At 39.7% G+C, this 20,454-nt stretch overlaps 2 protein-coding genes across 9 annotated transcripts in view; both read right to left on the reverse strand.

Annotated features, from left to right (window-relative positions):
• The window catches only part of afap1 (actin filament associated protein 1), a 60,546-nt gene extending 54,655 nt beyond the window's left edge, over positions 1-5,891 (reverse strand). Inside the window, exon 1 of the mRNA XM_081392500.1 lies at positions 5,746-5,891. Within this exon, the coding sequence (XP_081248626.1) occupies positions 5,746-5,767 (22 nt within the window). The 5' untranslated portion in view covers positions 5,768-5,891. The remainder of the gene's footprint in view (positions 1-5,745) is intronic.
• A 1,234-nt stretch (positions 5,892-7,125) lies between these two features.
• ablim2 (actin binding LIM protein family, member 2) overlaps positions 7,126-20,454 on the reverse strand; it is a 70,998-nt gene continuing 57,669 nt past the window's right edge. For 6 of the 8 annotated variants that reach the window (XR_014032090.1, XR_014032091.1, XR_014032092.1 and 3 more), the window contains 8 exons: positions 20,143-20,244; positions 19,233-19,286; positions 17,916-17,956; positions 16,561-16,666; positions 16,070-16,128; positions 14,901-14,966; positions 13,809-13,889; positions 10,176-10,219 (listed from right to left, as the gene is read on the reverse strand). Coding sequence is in view for 1 of the 8 variants with exons in the window: in XM_081392758.1 (XP_081248884.1) it covers positions 10,106-10,219; positions 13,809-13,889; positions 14,768-14,775; positions 14,909-14,966; positions 16,070-16,128; positions 16,561-16,666; positions 17,916-17,956; positions 19,233-19,286; positions 20,143-20,244 (623 nt within the window). In the remaining 7 variants the exon portion in view is untranslated. Of the gene's footprint in view, positions 10,220-13,808; positions 13,890-14,767; positions 14,776-14,900; positions 14,967-16,069; positions 16,129-16,560; positions 16,667-17,915; positions 17,957-19,232; positions 19,287-20,142; positions 20,245-20,454 lie in introns of all 8 variants that reach the window. The other 2 variants (XM_081392758.1, XR_014032096.1) reach the window with 2 other exon arrangements.

Raw genomic sequence — 20,454 nt, forward strand, 5'->3', positions numbered from 1 at the left:
ATGAACAAGCTATGCTATTAGGGTGCAACATGCTTTTTCACCTTAACCCCTTAACTGTCACCTGCCCGTATACGGGCAACCTAAATTTACTTCACTATAGTCTATATTACTATTAAATCCTAATCTAGTCATGACAAACTATATATCTGTTACAATCACGGCTGAAGCAGATGCAGAAGCAGGATCCAAGTGCAGCAGGTTTATTAAACAAACTCAAAAAATAACAAAATAACAGTTACTCAGGACACAAGAACAGCCCACATACAACGTTAACAACTCACAAAGTTTGAAACAAGCCACAGGGCTTAAATACACAGACAGACAAGCTAAACAAGATAACAAGGGGGCGTGGTTAATAGAAAACACCTGGGAAGACTAATCAACATAACGGGGAACTCCGAAACATGGGACAGGACAGAGGAACACAGACATAAATCATAACATAACCCCCCCTCTTATGGGCGGCTCCCGACGCCCATAACAACACAACCCATAGTTCAGGAGGGTGGTGGAATGGAGGCGGACCGGGGGGCGGGATGGAGGGCCAGGCCCGTGGAACGGCAGATGGCCTGGAGACTGCGGCAGGACGGGAGGCCAGGGAGGATCAGGCAGTGCAGGCGACCAGGGCGGATCAGGCAGTGCAGGCGACCAGGGCGGATCAGGCAGTGCAGGCGACCAGGGCGGATCAGGCAGTGCAGGCGACCCTTCGGGCGGCCAGGGAGGAGACGACCCTTCGGGCGGCCACGGCGGAGAAGACCCCTCGGGCGGCCACGGCGGAGAAGACCCCTCGGGCGGCCACGGCGGAGAAGACCCCTCGGGCGGCCACGGCGGAGAAGACCCCTCGGGCGGCCACGGCGGAGAGGACCCCTCGGGCGGCCACGGCGGAGAGGACCCCTCGGGCGGCCACGGCGGTGAAGGCTTATTGCCTTCCCCCCAAATTTTCTTGGGGAGGTTAACGGACTTAGGCGCCGGGTAGGAGGAGTTCGGTGGCGAAGGCAGGTCAGGGCTGGACGAGGTCTGCGACGAGGGCAGGTCAGGACTGGACAGGACCAGCGGCGAAGAGGGCTCTGAGCTGGGCAGGACCAGCGGCGAAGAGGGCTCTGAGCTGGGCAGGACCAGCGGCGAAGAGGGCTCTGAGCTGGGCAGGACCAGCGGCGAAGAGGGCTCTGAGCTGGGCAGGACCAGCGGCGAAGAGGGCTCTGAGCTGGGCAGGACCAGCGGCGAAGAGGGCTCTGAGCTGGGCAGGACCAGCGGCGAAGAGGGCTCTGAGCTGGGCAGGACCAGCGGCGAAGAGGGCTCTGAGCTGGGCAGGACCAGCGGCGAAGAGGGCTCTGAGCTGGGCAGGACCAGCGGCGAAGAGGGCTCTGAGCTGGGCAGGACCAGCGGCGAAGAGGGCTCTGAGCTGGGCAGGACCAGCGGCGAAGAGGGCTCTGAGCTGGTTAGGACCAGCGGCGAAGAGGGCTTAGTGCTGGACGAGACCAGCAGTGAAGGCTCTAGCTTGGCGGGCATGTCGCTTGCTGTCTCAGGCGCGGCGGGCATGACGCTCTCAGTCTCAGGGGTGGCGGGCAAGACGCATACTGCCTTGGCTTCGGCAGATTTGCCGTGAAGTGCGGGCTCGGCTGGACTGGCGTGAAGTGCGGGCTCGACTGGGCAGACGACTGGCTCTGGCTCGACTGGGCAGACGACTGGCTCTGGCTCGACTGGGCAGACGACTGGCTCTGGCTCGACTGGGCAGACGACTGGCTCTGGCTCGACTGGGCAGACGACTGGCTCTGGCTCGACTGGGCAGACGACTGGCTCTGGCTCGACTGGGCAGACGACTGGCTCTGGCTCGACTGGGCAGACGACTGGCTCTGGCTCGACTGGGCAGACGACTGGCTCTGGCTCGACTGGGCAGACGACTGGCTCTGGCTCGACTGGGCAGACGACTGGCTCTGGCTCGACTGGGCAGACGACTGGCTCTGGCTCGACTGGGCAGACGACTGGCTCTGGCTCGACTGGGCAGACGACTGGCTCTGGCTCGACTGGGCAGACGACTGGCTCTGGCTCGACTGGGCAGACGACTGGCTCTGGCTCGACTGGGCAGACGACTGGCTCTGGCTCGACTGGGCAGACGACTGGCTCTGGCTCGACTGGGCAGACGACTGGCTCTGGCTCGACTGGGCAGACGACTGGCTCTGGCTCGACTGGGCAGACGACTGGCTCTGGCTCGACTGGGCAGACGACTGGCTCTGGCTCGACTGGGCAGACGACTGGCTCTGGCTCGACTGGGCAGACGACTGGCTCTGGCTCGACTGGGCAGACGACTGGCTCTGGCTCGACTGGGCAGACGACTGGCTCTGGCTCGACTGGGCAGACGACTTCTTTACCATGTACTAGACTCTGAACTTGACTTGAATCAAACTTGACTAGGCTGGTGGGATGTGGAGCATAACGGCGAGTTCCCCGGACGGATATCAAAGGGGGGTCGATCAACTTGGATGCCAGATCAGCACTGTTGGAAACCAGCTTGCGTGCTCTGGGCCAGACAATCCCCGCATCAGATCCCAGGCGGATACTGAGCTCCTGCTCGGTGGGTTTAACTGGTTTGACGAGATGAGTGATGTTGGTGGAAAACGCACACTCAGGGAAAAAGCTGTCCCAGCAGACAGATATCGCCTCCCTCCAGTTTAGCCCTGAAAGATCGGGGAGCGGTCGTGGGTCAACGTACTGGGCCCCGATCTGGTAACAGGTGATGATGATTTGATCGCTCAGACCACAGTCAACCGCCAGAGAACAAAATCCAGTTGTGAATTCGAACAGATCGCGGCTGTCCTGAGCCAGCGCCGCGATCAGATCCCAACACATCCTGAGCACTTAAGATGAATCTTACTACGGCTGTGGCCGGGTATTCTCTTACATAAACCCTGCTGCTGGATTCATGGTCTTGGTGAGTTGTTCTGTTACAATCACGGCTGAAGCAGATGCAGAAGCAGGATCCAAGTGCAGCAGGTTTATTAAACAAACTCAAAAAATAACAAAATAACAGTTACTCAGGACACAAGAACAGCCCACATACAACGTTAACAGCTCACAAAGACTGAAACAAGCCACAGGGCTTAAATACACAGACAGACAAGCTAAACAAGATAACAAGGGGGCGTGGTTAATAGAAAACACCTGGGAAGACTAATCAACATAACGGGGAACTCCAAAACATGGGACAGGACAGAGGAACACAGACATAAATCATAACAATATCGTTGGAAAGGTCTAAGACTCCTTAATAGATATTTCAGCACTGTTTTTTGTTACAATTTATGCAGGAACAGTAATAGATTAATTTATGACAAGAGTGCACCTCAAAAAATCTACATCATAACAGGCGTTTCTGGCGTTTGTCACAAAAAGTTGACGCACACACTTTTAATAACTGAAACTTTGGTTTTCATGCTAAAAGTTCATAATAAAACATTTAATCTAGTATTTGTCAATAAAAAAAAATATATAAAATAATATTATCCTCTAAAAAGTATAATATACATATATCCTCTAAAATATAATATTATCTTTTTTATTGTCTTTTTTATTACATCACATGTTTTAGTAGTTATCATAAATTAGGTATCATTTGAAAGCTTATGATCTCAGAATTCATCCTGTGAAAACTGTTTTGAATTTGGACATTGTGTTACCATAGAAATGGTACTCTAAATGATTTTATCAGGCTCCTCCCCTTTTGGGCATCATCATGTTTCATAATTTATAATCAAAATATTTTCTAATCTTGACAAAACACATATTGTCAGAAAGGTCTGAGTCTCAAGGTTCCATATTTTGTGACAGAAGTGATATTTGGACAGAAATTTATCATTTTTTTATGGTAGAATGCATACAGTTAAATTCAATGGAATTCAATGACACCCGGTGGCTATTTTTGGTAATACGCCTAAACAAAATCTCATGGGAACTTCAATTTTTGTGATATCAACTTCAAATTTGGAACACAACTTAGTTAGATTTATGGCTTTGATTTTATAGTATTTTTTTTGTAAAACATATTTTGTAAAATATATATTTTATATAAAATAAATCAAATATAATTTATTTAATATTTTTACTGTAAATTTAAACTTCCATAACTTTTTCATACTTTAATACTTTAACTTGCTTTCACTTCAGTTATAATCTGCTATTTTTTTCCTTTAAAACAAGACCAAACTTGGGTCTATACTCCAAAGCATCCCTGAATTAAAACCATTTAAGCTTGAATAGTGCATTTTAATGTCCATTCTCAAAAAGGGGGGTGACAGGTAAAGGGTTAAATGGCATCAATCTACTTCTGAAAAAAAAAAAAATGCTGTTCAAAGATTCATGGTGTTCATTCTCCACCAGATCAATATGAAACCGCCAGTAAAATCAGCATTTAAGAATGGGAGGAAATATTATTTTTAAAGGGTGGGAAGCAATAAAGAAAAGTATTTTGTTTCTGCTCTGATTAGGAAGCAGAACATCCTGAATTGAACCTCCTGTTTGTATGATACAAATTCCCAAATGAGCAAATGCAGACGAACAGGTCAAGTTAGGCTCCATCGCCCATTTTACCAGATGGTCCTTGACTATCATTCTTCAAAGCGCATGGTCACACCCATTAAACTCTACACTGGCTATTGATCAAAGATGCTGAGCTTTGTCCACATGCTTATCTTTGTTTTTCCAAATGATCGTATTTCTAGCCAAGGAGTCCAAGGACTGTGTTTGGCCAAATCCAACCTGTTCCAGTCAATTCTTTCTTATTTTCTTTACCTGGTTTGATTGTTTTGAGACAGTCTGGACAGTGAGATATGAGACGCAGCATGCAACTTTGGTGGCTTTTTATGTTTTGTCCTGTTTTCCATCATCTCAGAGCCAGAATCAGTAATGCTAACAATGCACAGGATGACGATTCTTGTCCGCTCTATTGTCAGTAATTCCCTGAGGAAAACTGGAGATGGAAAACACTTTCACATCAACATTCTTCATATAAATAGCCTGTTTAAACAATCATCATCTGAACTTGCAAATCACCTGAGAACAACAGTAACAAAGTTGCTTAAGAAAAATTAGGGTCAACTAAGGTAAACATAACAATAAAATCTTAGACATAGGGTGGCAATTATGGTGTTGTCATTGACAATATGCTTCATCCTCATATAAACCACAAAAACATAATCCAGCTTCTTTGTCTAAGTCATCCCACTGAAAAGTATCAAATTAATAGGATTTGTTCTTCATAATTTAGCTTTTCACCTCTCTGCCTCAGCCCCTCCCCCCTTAGCATAATCAGAGACTGGGGCTCGAGACGCCAGCTGATCCCTGTAGGCTCGCGCTATTCAACACGAGCGCTGCACATTCATCAGGATGCCTCGTGCTTCTTTGTGCTCAGCCTCAGCTCCAAAACAAGAAAAGGGCTGATGGCAGCACCCAAAAATTACTAATATAAATGCAGGATGACAACTTCAAAAACTGTTTTATGCTATTATTATCATTTTGTAAGGAAACAAACAATGGAAAGCAAGCCTATCACACTTAAATATGCAAGGGAGAATTGAGAATTGAATTTATCCATGCATGTTGAATGACTGTAGAGAGCAGAGCTTGTCCTTGTCAAACCCCAAAATGCTGTACTGAAATAGACAAATTAAGAAACATTTCACGGATAGCCTAGAGACTCTTTCCCAATGCATAAATAGAGACAACTGTCTAATAATGTTAACAGTGACTTACCTTCTCCGTTATTTTCCGTCATAATAACTTTATCGCAAGAAGATGGACCTGCCCTGTCTCCGCGTGCACTTGATAACGGGCCACGGCCACCTCTGTTGTTCCTCTGGCCTGTGTGAGATTCTTCAGATTCATATCTTGGCTCCGGGGACCGCTCACGCTGTCAAATCCTCCCGAGACTGACAACCGTGTGAGCCAATCCGGCAGCGCGCTACAAAAAATTCTAACCAATAGCAGAACTGGTAGGCGTTAACATTTACACATTGGGAAGATGGAGTGTTGTAAGACATTTTTAGTTTCCTCTATATATTTAACGTCTATAGGCCGGTATTTATTTAGTTATCTATCTATCTATCTATCTATCTATCTATCTATCTATCTATCTATCTATCTATCTATCTATCTATCTATCTATCTATCTATCTATCTATCTATCTATCTATCTATCTATCTATCTATCTATCTATCTATCTATCTGTGGGTCGTCAGTCTATCTATATCTATCTATCCATCTATCTGTGGGTCATCTATTTATCTATCTATCTATCTATCTATCTATCTATCTATCTAGCTGTGGGTCATCAGTCTATCTATCCATCTATCTGTGGGTCATCATCAGTCTATCTATCTGTGGGTCGTCAGTCTATATCTATCTATCTATATATCTATCTATCTGTGGGTCGTCAGTCTATCTATCTGTGGGTCGTCAGTCTATCTATCTATCTATCTATCTATCTATCTATCTATCTATCTATCTATCTATCTATCTGTGGGTCGTCAGTTTATCTATCTATCTATATCTATCTGTGGGTTATCAGTCTATCTATATATCTATCAGTGGGTTGTCAGTCTATCTATATCTATCTATCCATCTATCTGTTGGTCATCAGTCTATCTATCTATCTGTGGGTCGTCAGTCTATCTATCTGTGGGTCGTCAGTCTATCTATCTATCTATCTGTCTATCTATCTATCTATCTATCTATCTATCTGTGGGTCGTCAGTCTATCTATCTGTGAGTCGTCAGTTTATCTATCTATCTATCTATCTATGGGTTATCAGTCAATCTATATCTATCTGTCTATCTATCTATCTGTGGGTCATCAGTCTGTCTATCTATCTACAGTATCTATCTATCTGTGGGTTATCAGTCTATCTATCTATCTATCTGTGGGTTGTCAGTCTATCTATATCTATCTATCTATCTATCTGTGGGTCGTCAGTCTATATCTATCTATCTGTCTATCTATCTATCTGTGGGTCATCAGTCTGTCTATCTATCTACAGTATCTATCTATCTATCTATCTATCTATCTATCTATCTATCTATCTATCTATCTGGTTCAGCTACTTACTTTCTTTACAAAAAAACAAACAAACACTTGAGTTGAAGTATAGCTGTTTTTATTGAGATGAATATCAATATCTCTTGCAAAGCAACTCAAAGAAACAGTGAATAAAATGAGTGCATTTACATTTCCCAAACTTTGCAAAGTCAGAATAACATCACAATCACAGTTAAACGCAGTAGTTAGTTTGCATATTAGCACAAAACCATGCGCACCCATGGGAAACCATCTATGTTGTGTGACCTCATCATAACACAAAGACAACTTCATAAGGTCTCTCAAACTTGGTATAAAATGTAAATGTGTAATAGTAGCAAAAGTAGTCCAGCAGCTCTCAAAACTGTTGGGTCAGAGTTCTCTTGGGTCACAGTCCTACATCTGCCTTCATCCACACTTCACACACACAAAGAAAAATACATTTTGAAATAATTTTCAAAAACAAACCATATCAACTTCATAATTAACTTCAAGACCATATTAATAAACACAAAAAATGAACCAATTCAGATGTTTAAATGACCCCCTTGTTTAGTCTTGATTTGTATTTGTTTTTTTAAGGGTTACAGTGCTGTTAAAGTATGAAGATGATCGAAAACACCCTGATCTGAACTCACCTAGCCTGAACTATTGGACTGCTGTACTGGAGGCTAACACCACTCACACCCACACACGTGCCTGTTTCTACAGCTGTTTAAATAAGACTAACGCATTTGTCCTCCGCAGCTCAACATGGTTCTTCTGGGAAGGCTCCCACCTACGCACTCAGACCAAAACACATTCATGTATTTGAGACAAGCTTTACTGTATTTTCCCAAGCACAACAGATTTTGGCATGACCGGCAAAGGCTAAAATTTACTGCTTGAAAAAATGTTGCATTATGACCCTGAAGAAAGAGATTTGGATATGCACACACTTATAGTCGGTTAGAAACCATCATACTTTCACAATCAACAATAAAGCAAAACAATCTGAGTTTCCCTGCTGATCAGTAAAAAAAAAAAAAAAAAAAAAGAATCCAAAGATGCCTTGATATTGTACAAGATATAGGCACGTTACACATGGTTATCATTAGTCAAAACTTAGTTTACTGAATGTTGTTTCTCTAACAGTTCCAGATTTCTGACATCTTTAAGTAATATATCCATATAATAAAAGGATAAAACACTTTGCATGTTTCTTTGCAAATTTGAGTACTGGCATCAGTAAAAGAACCAAGTTAAATTTCATCAGAGTAAAATATCTAGAGCAAACGTGGTACAACTTAAGAATGTGTCAGAAGAAACTAAACAATCTCTCAGTAACTTTCAGATCTCAAATCAAACAACACGTCATGATTACACTCTAAAGTTGAATATGAAGCCATTACGTGATGCTTCCAGTATATGCAGTGCATGCCTACAGGGTGACATGACCAGTGTAATGGACATTTGTATCAATATACTGCACACACATTTATTAGCAATCAAACAAAAAATCATATTTGTTTTAAATGAAATGAAGCGCCACTGAACTGCATGCTTTATTAAGTGTCGTATTGTATTAGTTTCACTAATTGCTACAGAAACTGTTAACTTTGGCATGGCTCCATGCTAAAGTCAATGTTGCAATTATTTGCAAATGGCAAATAAAGTATCTGGCAAACATCTGTATGAAAAAAAAATTGCATACAAAAATAAGGGTTTACTCTGCAATGAGCACTTTCATTTTCAAACAACGAGAAAGACCAATGCAATGTCTGGCTGATGCATTTGATAAGATTTATGACGATACGTAATGTGCACGATATATATGGAGAGATTATGCGAAGTCCCGATATCAGATTAAATGTCTAAATGTCTTATTGAATAACTGTGTTGTCATAATAATGACATCTGATGATTGCACATTGACCTGAAAAAGCCAACAGATACATAATATGACAAAAGCTATGCATTGTTCCAGCTGTCCGCACTCACAGTCATTGAGCAACAGTAAAGATTAATAAACATTACAACTAACACTGTGTCCTAACCAGGCGCAATACGACAAGTTCTCAGTCTGATGTGTGATGAGACGCAACCACAGCCAATGAGAAGCTATTTAATGTTTAATGAGGAACCAATGAGATTTCACAGTGGGCGGGGCTACCAAGCATGATGCAGCAAAAATGGAAACCAATCGATCGACAAAGTGTCCTGTTGCTCTTCACTTATCACGGTAGAGGCTGGAAAGGACAAAAGATGACCTGGAAGAGGGTTTCTTTCTTGTCGCTTTATTGCGTCGCGTCTGGTTAGGTCACGCGTGAGGGTGCTTTGTTGACTTGCTCTGAATGAGTCTTTGGCCTGGTCATGCTAAAGCCATGGATGAATGAGCTTCCATAAAGCTGATATCACATGATAGATATTACAGTCCAAGCAGTGGCTGAGTATCATGTCTAAGAGGTAAGAAGAGGAACAGGCAGGAAGAGACTGAGAAAAGAGAGAGAGAAAGACATTGAGCAAAGAAGACGAGTAGACGTGGACAAGACTTAGACGTTGGACAACATTCATTGCAGTCAAAAACAAGGGCACAGGGGAAGATGGGTAGTATTACATATCATAAAGACTTGCATGTAGAGCTGGTTGGCCATGTTTATCAACGGTATAAAATGTAAAGAAAGTGGCTTTTATCAATATTGAGTGCCTTTTCCACTAAGAGAGAATACAACACAGTAATCACGAAGACAGCTGAAGGAGCGAGATCAAAGACAATCAAAGAGAAAAACAGAGTGTTGGAGAATTCAGTTCTGACTCCAGGCTCTCCGTCATCAGAGTAACATTCAGGCCATGTGGTGTGGCGTCCGCGCAGAAAGATAGGTGGCAAACAGCGTTGTGAAAGTGCTCCCTCTTCCTCAGCGTGAGATGGGATGACAGTAGCTATGCAGCAGAATGAAGGTGCATATATGTTTCTCTCACACTCATCCCTCCATGCACACAGGATGGATGAGAAGAGGTTTTCTCTTTATCTTTGCTTTCCTTTAAGCGATTAGGTGTGACTTAAAACAAGCGTGCTTTCTTCTTGAGATCATTTTTCTTCCACAAAGCCAAACGGTCAAACTGTTCAATGGTCATCCCAAACACGTTGTAGAAGTCCTCTGGTGACAGGTGCCTCTGAAATGATAAGAATTACAATAAATGCAATTATTATAATTTTTTTAAAAACATTGTTAACTGGACAATTTAAAGAGATAGTTCAGTTTACATTTTGTCAATTTATACACTCAAGTAGTTCCAAACTTGAATGACTTTCTTTCAGCATTACCTGTTTCAAATACTTTTATGCACTGCCTATTTTTATTATGTATGTACAATAATAATAATAATTATATAGGCATATTGATATATATATATATATATATATATATATATATATATATAAGTCGTCATCTTCATTCATATAACGCTTTTTACAATACAAATTGTTTCAAAGCAGCTTTACAGTGATAACAGGAAATGAATGCAACAAAGATTGTTTTGGCTGTACAGCAGCTCTAGAAGAAAGTCATTGTTCAGCTTAAAGGGTTAGTTCACCCAAAAAGGAAATTTAATCATTAGTTACTCACCCTCATGCCTTTCCAAACCCGTAAGACCATTCATCTTCGGAACACAAATGAAGATCTTTTTGATGAAATCCAAGAGCTTTCTGATCCAGCCATAGGCAGCAACGTCATAGCAACTTTTAAGGCCCAGAAAGGTAGTGAAGACATCGTTAAAATAGTCCATGTAACTACAATAACTTAATGTTATAAAGCGACGAGAATACTTTTTGTGCACAAAAAAACAAACAAAAATAACGACTTTATTCAACAATCTCTTCTCCTCCATGTCAGTCTGCCACGACATCATTATTGGCCGACGCTGTTCATGAGAGCACCTCGACACATGCGTGTGATGCTGACGCAGGAACCGGCCAATAATGAGCCGGCATTCTGACGTAGAACCCGGAAGTGCTGCACTGTGTTTACTATGTGGACTATTTTAACTATGTCTTTACTACCTTTCTGGGCCTTGAAAGTTATAATGACTTTGCTGCCTATGATGGTTTAGAAACCACTCGGATTTCATCAAAAAGATTCCGAAGACGGAAAAAGGTCTTGGAACAACATGAGGGTGAATAAATGATGACAGAATATTCATTTTTGGCTGAACTAACCCTTTAAAGGGATAGTTCATGTTTTAGCTTACCTCAAGGGCATCCAAGATGTCTTTTTTTCCGCAGTAGTTTAAATTTTGATATTTTTAGGTCAAACCGTTTTTGTCTGTCAGTCATATAATGCAGGTCTATGGTCACTGTCTCAAAGAGCATGCACAGTCCAAATTAAAACAATTCCCCATCGTCCAAATTAAACAATTCCCCATCGTAAGTACACATTGATGGCCTAAGACACGAAACGAGCGGTTTGTGTGAGAAAACGAAGAGTATTTATATCGTTTTTACCTCTTATACACAGCCACGTCCAAGTGATCTGATCTGAGGGTGCAGTATAGATATATATACACTAGATGTCGCCTTAAAGACATTCGTTCCAATGAACTGCCGTAGACAAGGCGACATCTAGTGTATATATCTATGCACCAGTCTGCGTACACGTCACACACCAGAATGCGAGCGCGCCCTCAGATCACTTGGACGTGGCTGTGTATAAGAGCTAAAAACGATATAAATACTGTTCGTTTTCTCACACAAACCGCTCGTTTCGTGTCTTAGGCCATCAATGTGTACTTACGATGGGGAAGTGTTTAATTTGGACGATGGGGAATTGTTTTAATTTGGACTCTGTGCTTGCTCTTTGAGACAGTGACCACAGACCTGCATGATATGACTGACAGACAAGAACGGTTTGACCTAAAAATATCAAAATTGAAATTACTGCGGAAAAAAAGACACCTACATCTTGGATGCCCTTGAGGTAAGCTAAAACATACCAAAATTTAATTTCAAAGTGAACTATCCCTTTAAGTAAGTTTTTGATTGATTCATTTCCATTGCAAAAATCATTAGTTATTAACTCAGGGGCCGTTTACACGACACAGTTTTCAACTGAAAACAGAAAACTTTTAATTCTGGCCTGAAAATGCAAACTTTGAAATAGGTGAAGACGGTGAAGTTTTTGAAAACGAGTTTTGAAAACGACACCAATAATCACAACATTTGGCCAAATTGTGCAGCCCTAAGCACAAAAAAAAAAAATCGCAATTGGATTTTTCCCTCCAATCGTGAAGCTAATTCTAAATCTTATGGAAACTTTGTGTGAGGAACAGACCGAAACTGAAATGGTTATTTATTAAACATTCTGCCTTGACAATCTTGCTATATTCTTGCTGTGGTCACCATACATCACTTTCATTGTATGGAAAAGAGCAGCTTGGACATTCTGCTAAATATTTTTGATTTCCACAGAAGAATGTCATTCAAATAATGAAACAATAATGACAGGATTGACATTTTTGGGTGAACTATCACTTTAAAGCATGCAGAATACCTCTATGTTATAGTCATCCATCTATAAAGGCCTAAAATAACACTGTCAAAAAGCTAATCAAACCTTAATCAGAACAAACCCAAATGACCTTCCCGCCAGGAATCTAAGCACTGTTTATTCTGCTAACAATATCTACATGACGCAAACGTCATTACAGATTAAAGACAGAGTGAAAATACAATATTGACAATAATTACAACCATCTATATCCATGTGTCATCTAAAGCTTTGCACTTGTTAAGGATATTCATTGCCTTTAGCACAATCAGGATTACGAGCAGGACTGGGCAATAAAAGTTGCCAGGCTTTTAAGCCTATGACCTCAATTTGGGTTTAAACCATTCCAGAAAGGATTTGTATAAATTTTTATTCTTTCAAGCCCTGTTTGTATGTGGTACTGTAACACTTGCAGATGTGTGGGTATCTTGCATGCCTCCAAATAGATGCTGAAATCACCGTCTTTGGAAAGTTTTGGGTGTTGCAAGTGTCTCCCGCTGGGAGACTGACTCCAATCATGCTCAGTTCAAACAGATGTGACAATGGCCTCTCATTTCAGGACAGCACTCATATGACGAAACACACACACACACACGTCTTGTTCACTATCTTTGTGAGGACTCTCCATAGACGTAATGGTTTTTATACTGTACAAAATGTATATTCTATCCCTTACACTAACCCTACCCATCACAGAAAACTTTATGCATTTTTACATTTTCAAAAAAAAAAAAAACTAATTCTGTATGATTTATAATCTTGTTTCCTGACAGTGACACGAGTCGCCATGAGTCAGTGTGCATTCGGGTTGAAGTCCCCACCGTGATAGAAAAACATGGACACACACACACACAAACTCACACACATTTTGAGATATTGCAATTTTAACCACAGTGATTCCAAACTAACAGTTATAAGGGGTGGGCGGGTCAATAAATCAACATCTCTCGTAACTCATGCTGAAGCCAGACATAATAAACAAAATGACACAATTGCACTTAGGTGTAAATCATTATAAAATCATCGCTTGATGATGACTTTGCACATTGGAACATCCCAATGCCTCCATTTAAAATATAATCACACTAAACTCAGTATTATCATCTACAGCATAAGGCTGAGTATTATTCCACAAACAGGCCACATTAGAGAGGAGTACATAGAAGAATGGACGAGAAAGAAAGAAAAGTGGTCTACTTGAAGTTCTAATAAAATATTACCTCCAGTCTGGTGCGGTCCACATCACGTGGTAGTTTTACTCGGACTCTGTGGGTCACAGCTAGCATGTCATAGGGGTAGACCTGCAACACACATGCATGTGAAAAGCACACAATTACACAGACGCACACATACACTACCATTCAAAAGTTTGTGGTCAGTAAGTAAAGAAATTAACATTCTTATTCAGCAAGAATACATTCAATTGATCAAAAGTGACAGTAAAGACAGTAAACATTCGTGATTTTTTTTAAATTTCAATTTCAAATAAATGCTGTGCTTTTGAACTGTCTATTTATCAAAGAATCCTGAAAAAAAGTATCATGATTTCCAGAAAAATATTAAGCAGCACAACTGTTTTCAACATTGATAATGATAATAATAATAAGAAATGTTTCTTGAGAATTAAATCAGCAAATTAAAATGACTTCTGAAGGATCATGTGACACTGAAGACTGAAGTATTGACTGCTGAAAATTTAGCTCTGCCTTTACTAGAATAAATTGCATTTTAAAATATATTAAAATAGAAAGCAGTTGTTTTAAATTGCAATTATATTTCAGAATATTACTGTTTTTACTCAGTATCAGAAATATTTATTCTAGAATAATTTGCTTTAAATCAAGCATTCAAATTTGATTTTGATTTATTAATCCGTATGGACCAAAAACATTCAACATTATTAAAATTATATAGGCTGAATTTAAAATGTAACAATTTTAATTAACAATCATCAAAAGCATCTTGCAACCAATAACTTATCACACAAAATTCACCACTGCAAGTGAATCTATATTTAATGCTGTCTGAGTTTGTTGCATTTTATTATTTTCATATAACATCAGAAAAGTCATGCAACCTATTTTAGGGTCACCTGTTTTACAAAATGTGAAAGTGATAAACTTTGTGTAATAGCAGCTTTGAAAAGCTACAGCAGTCCATTAAACACACCAGAACTTACCTTATACTCTGAGGAAAGGATGGAAAACAGGAAAGAGGTTGAAAAAAAGAGAAAGGGAAAGACAAATTACAATCATTAATCTTGTGTGGTACAAATGCAACTCATCTATCGTCTATACAAGTTAAATACTCACTCACTCACCTCTCATTCCACTCCAAGATGAGTCATGATCTACATCATCCTCACCAAGATCAGCCGCCTAGTAAGGAGAAATCCATGAGAACATTTGGCATTTATGAAATCTGTATACAGTGCATGGCAATACCACAACACAAATATCCCTCTTTTATTCAAACAGTAGGTGGCAGTTTTTTCAGCGACCGGCACATTAATGCCCCAAAGGATCAACCGATTTCAAAGTCTGGTTTTAAGAAGGTCACAAAAATCTCATTGGAAACGTTTCGCAATGCCTTGACCATTTATTTTTGCTACTATCAAATGAGAGTAACAATATCATGTTTGAACGGAGCGGCTGCTGTAACTGTGAAAGTTTTTCTTTCATTTCCTGAGGTTAAAAGTTAAAGTCTAGTGCAGACAGAGGCTTGAATCCTCAGGGCTGGAGCTTGTATTTGGTTAAATATTGATCTATGACCATCTCTCTGTTTCACATGCTTTAGTGAATGCTTGTGGAAAGTAAGAGGGAAATTTGACACTAAGTCAGACCAGATTAGAGAAAAGGAATAGGTAATATTTCTGTTTTCAAGTAGTTTATTGTCCTGGGAGTTGGATACAAAGAACAGTTGCAAAATACTGCCACCTAGTGAACAGGAGTAGCTTTCAAACCATTCCCAAAATCTTCACAAAGAAGACACCGGCCCTCTGCATGCGAGATGAAAGATCTGAATTAGATTCTTAATAAACGCGTGTGCCTGGATTTTCTGCTGTGGAAGCACATTTGCTCTTCATTACAGAGGATAATTCATTAAGGGGGCTAGATTTCTAGTTCAAGATCAAAGTAGAACATGGAAAACAGCCAGAGGGTGGGAGCAAGACACACTTCTAACTGCACGCAAACACAGACACACCCTCTCAGCATTATGGCTTCCTCAGCTAAATCTCTACACTAACTGATCTGTGACCGTGTGTCCTGATGTGTGCGATTACAACAGCCCTCCGTGTCCCAGCAGCTGGGTTTGACAAATGCAACTAGGATCAAACAACATTCTTCACTGCTGAGAGAGCAAATGACAGCATTTGTGACCACAGCTCACATATATTCCCAGAAATCACGGGCAGATGGAGTATTAAAAAGTTTGCGGGGTGCTGTGTTTGTGTGCAGTTATCTGGTCTTATAAGGTTTACCTTGTATATGCCGTTCCGCCCATATCCTGGCAGCGAAGCAGACTTATTGTATGGAAAGTCTGTAAAACAGAGTTGCTTGAATGGTTTATATAGATTTATGGCACTTTACTCTAGCATCATGTTCAAGGGGACTGGCAGTTTAAGGAGGAAAAGATGAGACATTGAAAGAAAAATTATGACAGCTGAAAGAAATAATGTCTTGCCTTTAAGTTAAAAGAGGCAATTACACAAGTCTGTTTACTCTAGAAATAACCAGCCTGGAAAAATGAAGTTTTTAAGCACGATTTGATTATACAACTGTTGTCAGATTCACTTAAATTACTATGTTGACAAACAGTTTTGCATATTTTAGTTGTTCTCCATTTATGCATTTTCACTATTCCTATTGCCTACATAGAAAATAGCTGGTTATGGATATTGCCATGCTGGCCGCTGAGTGAATTGACATGACTGGAGTTTGGATTTCATGAAATCATTATTTGGACACTCACTGGGTTGAGACATATCGGTGGGCAAGCTGTGGGTGGAGGTCCTGGGGTCAAGATCTGGAGACTGTCCATCAATCTCACTCTTCAGGTTCATCCAACTTGTTCTGGTCTATTGAGTCAGAAATACAGATTATACAACCAACTAAAGAATTTAATGAAAAATACAGGATGGAAAACATTAAAGTTTGATTACATTACCAAAACTTTCATTAAATTCATATATTTTAATAATATTTTGTCTTGCGTTAAAGGAGAACATTTATTTCGATGTGTTGACCAACATACTAAAACTAGTAAACTACTTGATTATAATTTTAACTGTAGTGTGTTATTTGAAATTACATAACATATTTTAAATGTACTAAATTGCAACTTCATCATTGCAAATGTGTATTTACGTATAAGTATATGTTAGTTTACCATAAACACTTGTCAGTTCACTCAGCAGTACACTTTAACCATGTTAATAGAAGTAATCATGAAATTACATATAATGTACTGAAATCCTACATAAAGGCACACTACGTAAGATTTTTGGATCAAACTATCCAAAAACCACTAGAACATTGTTATATATTTTGTTGATTTGTGTACTTACATTATCCCAAATGTTTCTAAGAATGTTTAAATCCAGAGAAATAAGCAGGTTTAACCAGGAGACGGACATTGTCAGTGCGTCGCCTATAAATGACATCATACCCTCGATTTCCGATTAAATTTAGAATTTTATTCACATATAAACATTGATAAGCTAACATAAACAGACGATCAACCAAACCTGCTTGATGCGCGATAACAAACCTCACTGGTTCTTGAGGAAGCTCAAATGTGCTGCGTAACACGAGAACAAACCTCATTGGTTCTCGCACATCAAGCAAGCATTCTTGAACTTTCATTTATTATAACTTTACAGTATGTGTGCTTTGATGAATGTTTATATGTAAATAAAATCCACGATCGTGTCTCTTCAGAAAATCGCTTGATTCATATGGATTATTAGTTTTATGGTCTCTTTATGAACTTTTTGAAGCGTCAAAGTGGTAGTTGCATAGCTGTCAATGGAGGGACGGAAATAGCTCAGATTTTATTAAAAAGATCTTCATCTGTGTTCTGAAGAGAAAACAAAAGCCTTACGGGTTTGGAACGACATGAAGGTGAGTAAAAAAGACAGATTTTCATTTTTGGGTGAACTAACCCTTTACAGTATATTATTTATTGAATAAGAACTCTTTTTAAAGTATGCTAAGGTGTACTTCCTTTTCACAAGGGTCAGTTGGATTAAATTACCAAAACATCTTGATTCTGAAAGTTTAGAATAGACAAAAACACAGAGATGTTTATGTAAATATATAAATCACCTTTCTGTCTACGTCATCATCTTGCCAGGAGGTTCTGGAAGCTGCATCACAGTAAGAAAGTTTAAATATATCGTAATGGACAGTTTGCACTGTTTGAGAGTGTGACTGACACAAGTTACATCATGCAAGTTACCACAAACACATAAAAAAAAAAATACATTTCACATTTCATCAGATTTTTTCAGTGTAGTTTGATTTTAGACAGGGTTTAAAAAAAAAATCTCACTATTCACTAGGTGAGAAAAAATATTTACGGACAAAATCAACAAGCAAGTGAAAACCAAACACAATGGTTTTCAACCAAACACAAAAAGTGTGACAACCAAACACATTGTCAATCAGGGTGAAGGTGCAAGTTCAGAAAAAAAGGACAAAAGAAACGAGTCAAGTGATTAAAACTTTACCACCCAATCACAATGAGTTACACAAATGCCTTTGACATTTCACCAAACCAATGAGTTACACAGACACCAAACACTGTCTAGCATCTACAGTACATTACAACACCACAGACAGATGGGAAACTATACTGCAACTGACATATGTATGGATGGACAGAGGCCGGAAAATAAAAGAAAGATTATATCTGACTGCTGTTTCCATGTCAGGATTAACCAAATTACCACAAAATTGCAACAACAAAAAAGTAGGATTTTGTCTATGAAAACATCATATCAAAGGCATTATTTACATAAAATGTAAAGTTTGGGGTCAGTAAAAAAAAAAAAAAAAAAAAAAATTGTAACCACTTTGCCATCACATGAATAAAATATGCTTTAAAATATACATTCTAATAGAAATCAGTTATTTTAAATTGTAATAATGTTTTACAATATTACTGTTTCTACTGTACTTTTAATCTAATAAATGCAGCCTTGGTAAGCAAAAGAAAACAAACATAAAAGATCATACCAACCCCAAATCTTTTGAACGGTAGTATATGTGTAACACCAAATGCACACAAAACAACAATTATCTGCAAGTAACTTGGCATTATTAGCAATAATAATTCTTCAGGGCTAATTGCTATTCCAAATAAACCCAATAAATATGCATGAAATATGACCATTTGCATGTGGTCATGATATTTGCTGATGCACAACCAACAATTAGGTACTGACTGCTTGATAACAAGTACCTTGTCAAATCCAAACCTTTTTCTGGGATTTGTAAAACCTAAGGCCTACTGTTTGGAGCTGAAATGGAAACCAGCAGACAGAAGGAGGGTCAAAGGTTACAGTTTCATGGCAACAGGTACCATGGTGACATGCGCAACAGCATGCAAAGAAACATGTTTGTACGGAGACTAGACTGTACCATGCTGTTTGTAGATAGGGGGCTTTCTATAGATATTATCTTTGACTTTAGCCTCTGAGAATGGAAGACAAAGAGAGGAAGAGAGGAAGGGAGTAAGAGAATAAGAAAGAAGATGAATAAAGAAGCATGAGTTATTAGAGCATGGAATCGGGGCAAAAGAAAAGGCAGCAAATGCAGTATATGATGCTGTAAAAGATTCTAGATATTGTAGTTCATTTCATTATCACCATGTGCAGAAATGTTCATGGTCGGCATGCAACGATCAAGCATTTTGCCTTTGACAAAAATGGATTTTTCTGCATTTTACATTATAAACAATAACAAAAGTTTCATCTCATTTTCAACTTAGAAGACAGAAATGTCACCTAAAATGAGCTACGCCAAGAGGAAAAGGGGAGATAAATGGTGTAATTGCAATGACATAATGTCTTAATAATTGACACAGCATGTGTATCTCTACAGCTTGTTTAGGTCATCTCAACCTCACGTCTGCTTCTCAACCATTACTTCTAGAAAAAAAATCAGTCATTTAATGTAACACATGTGGGACATTTTAAGAGCCGTTTCAGCCTCTGCCAGCATTGGAAACAAGGCGTCATTAGAAAAAATGGGCAGAAAACACATGAAACTGATCATTAGGTTTATTTTAAACATATCCAGGGACGAGCAATGACAGTAAGTTTCTTTTATGTACTAAAAATAGGGCTTTGCTTGCAATAATGAATTATAAATGGACAAAATTGATGTAAATCATGCAATGATGCACAAAAATGGCACTTTATGAAAATCAATTATGGAGTCTGCCAGATTTTTTCATAAAATAGAGACATATGTGGTCGAAAAAAGAGGATTAAACATTGTACAGAAGACAGGACAGAAGAGGATGTGAGTGACAAGATTTAGCACCTACCTGGGACATGGAAATGCCGTGGAGCTGCCACATATGTAGAAGAAGGAGATTTGCCATCAGAGTAGGTGGAGAGACTGGGGGTACTCCGCCCACTTTCACTACCTTGAAAAAGAAAAGGAAAGAGAAGAAGAGTTAACAGGGTTTCCAGAATTATGCTGCATTGAGTTTTAAATGTTCCGATGAACCTCACAATACAGCCAGCTTAAAAAAGACCAATTTGTCTTTGCATTGGAAATTGTGAAAGTCTGTTTATACTGATCGCATCTGTTCAGCAGAGACTCAAGCTTCATGCTCTGCTTGAACTGAGCAGAC

The sequence above is a fragment of the Scardinius erythrophthalmus genome (assembly GCF_964197995.2).
Source record: "Scardinius erythrophthalmus genome assembly, chromosome: 18".
NCBI lineage: Eukaryota > Metazoa > Chordata > Actinopteri > Cypriniformes > Leuciscidae > Scardinius > Scardinius erythrophthalmus.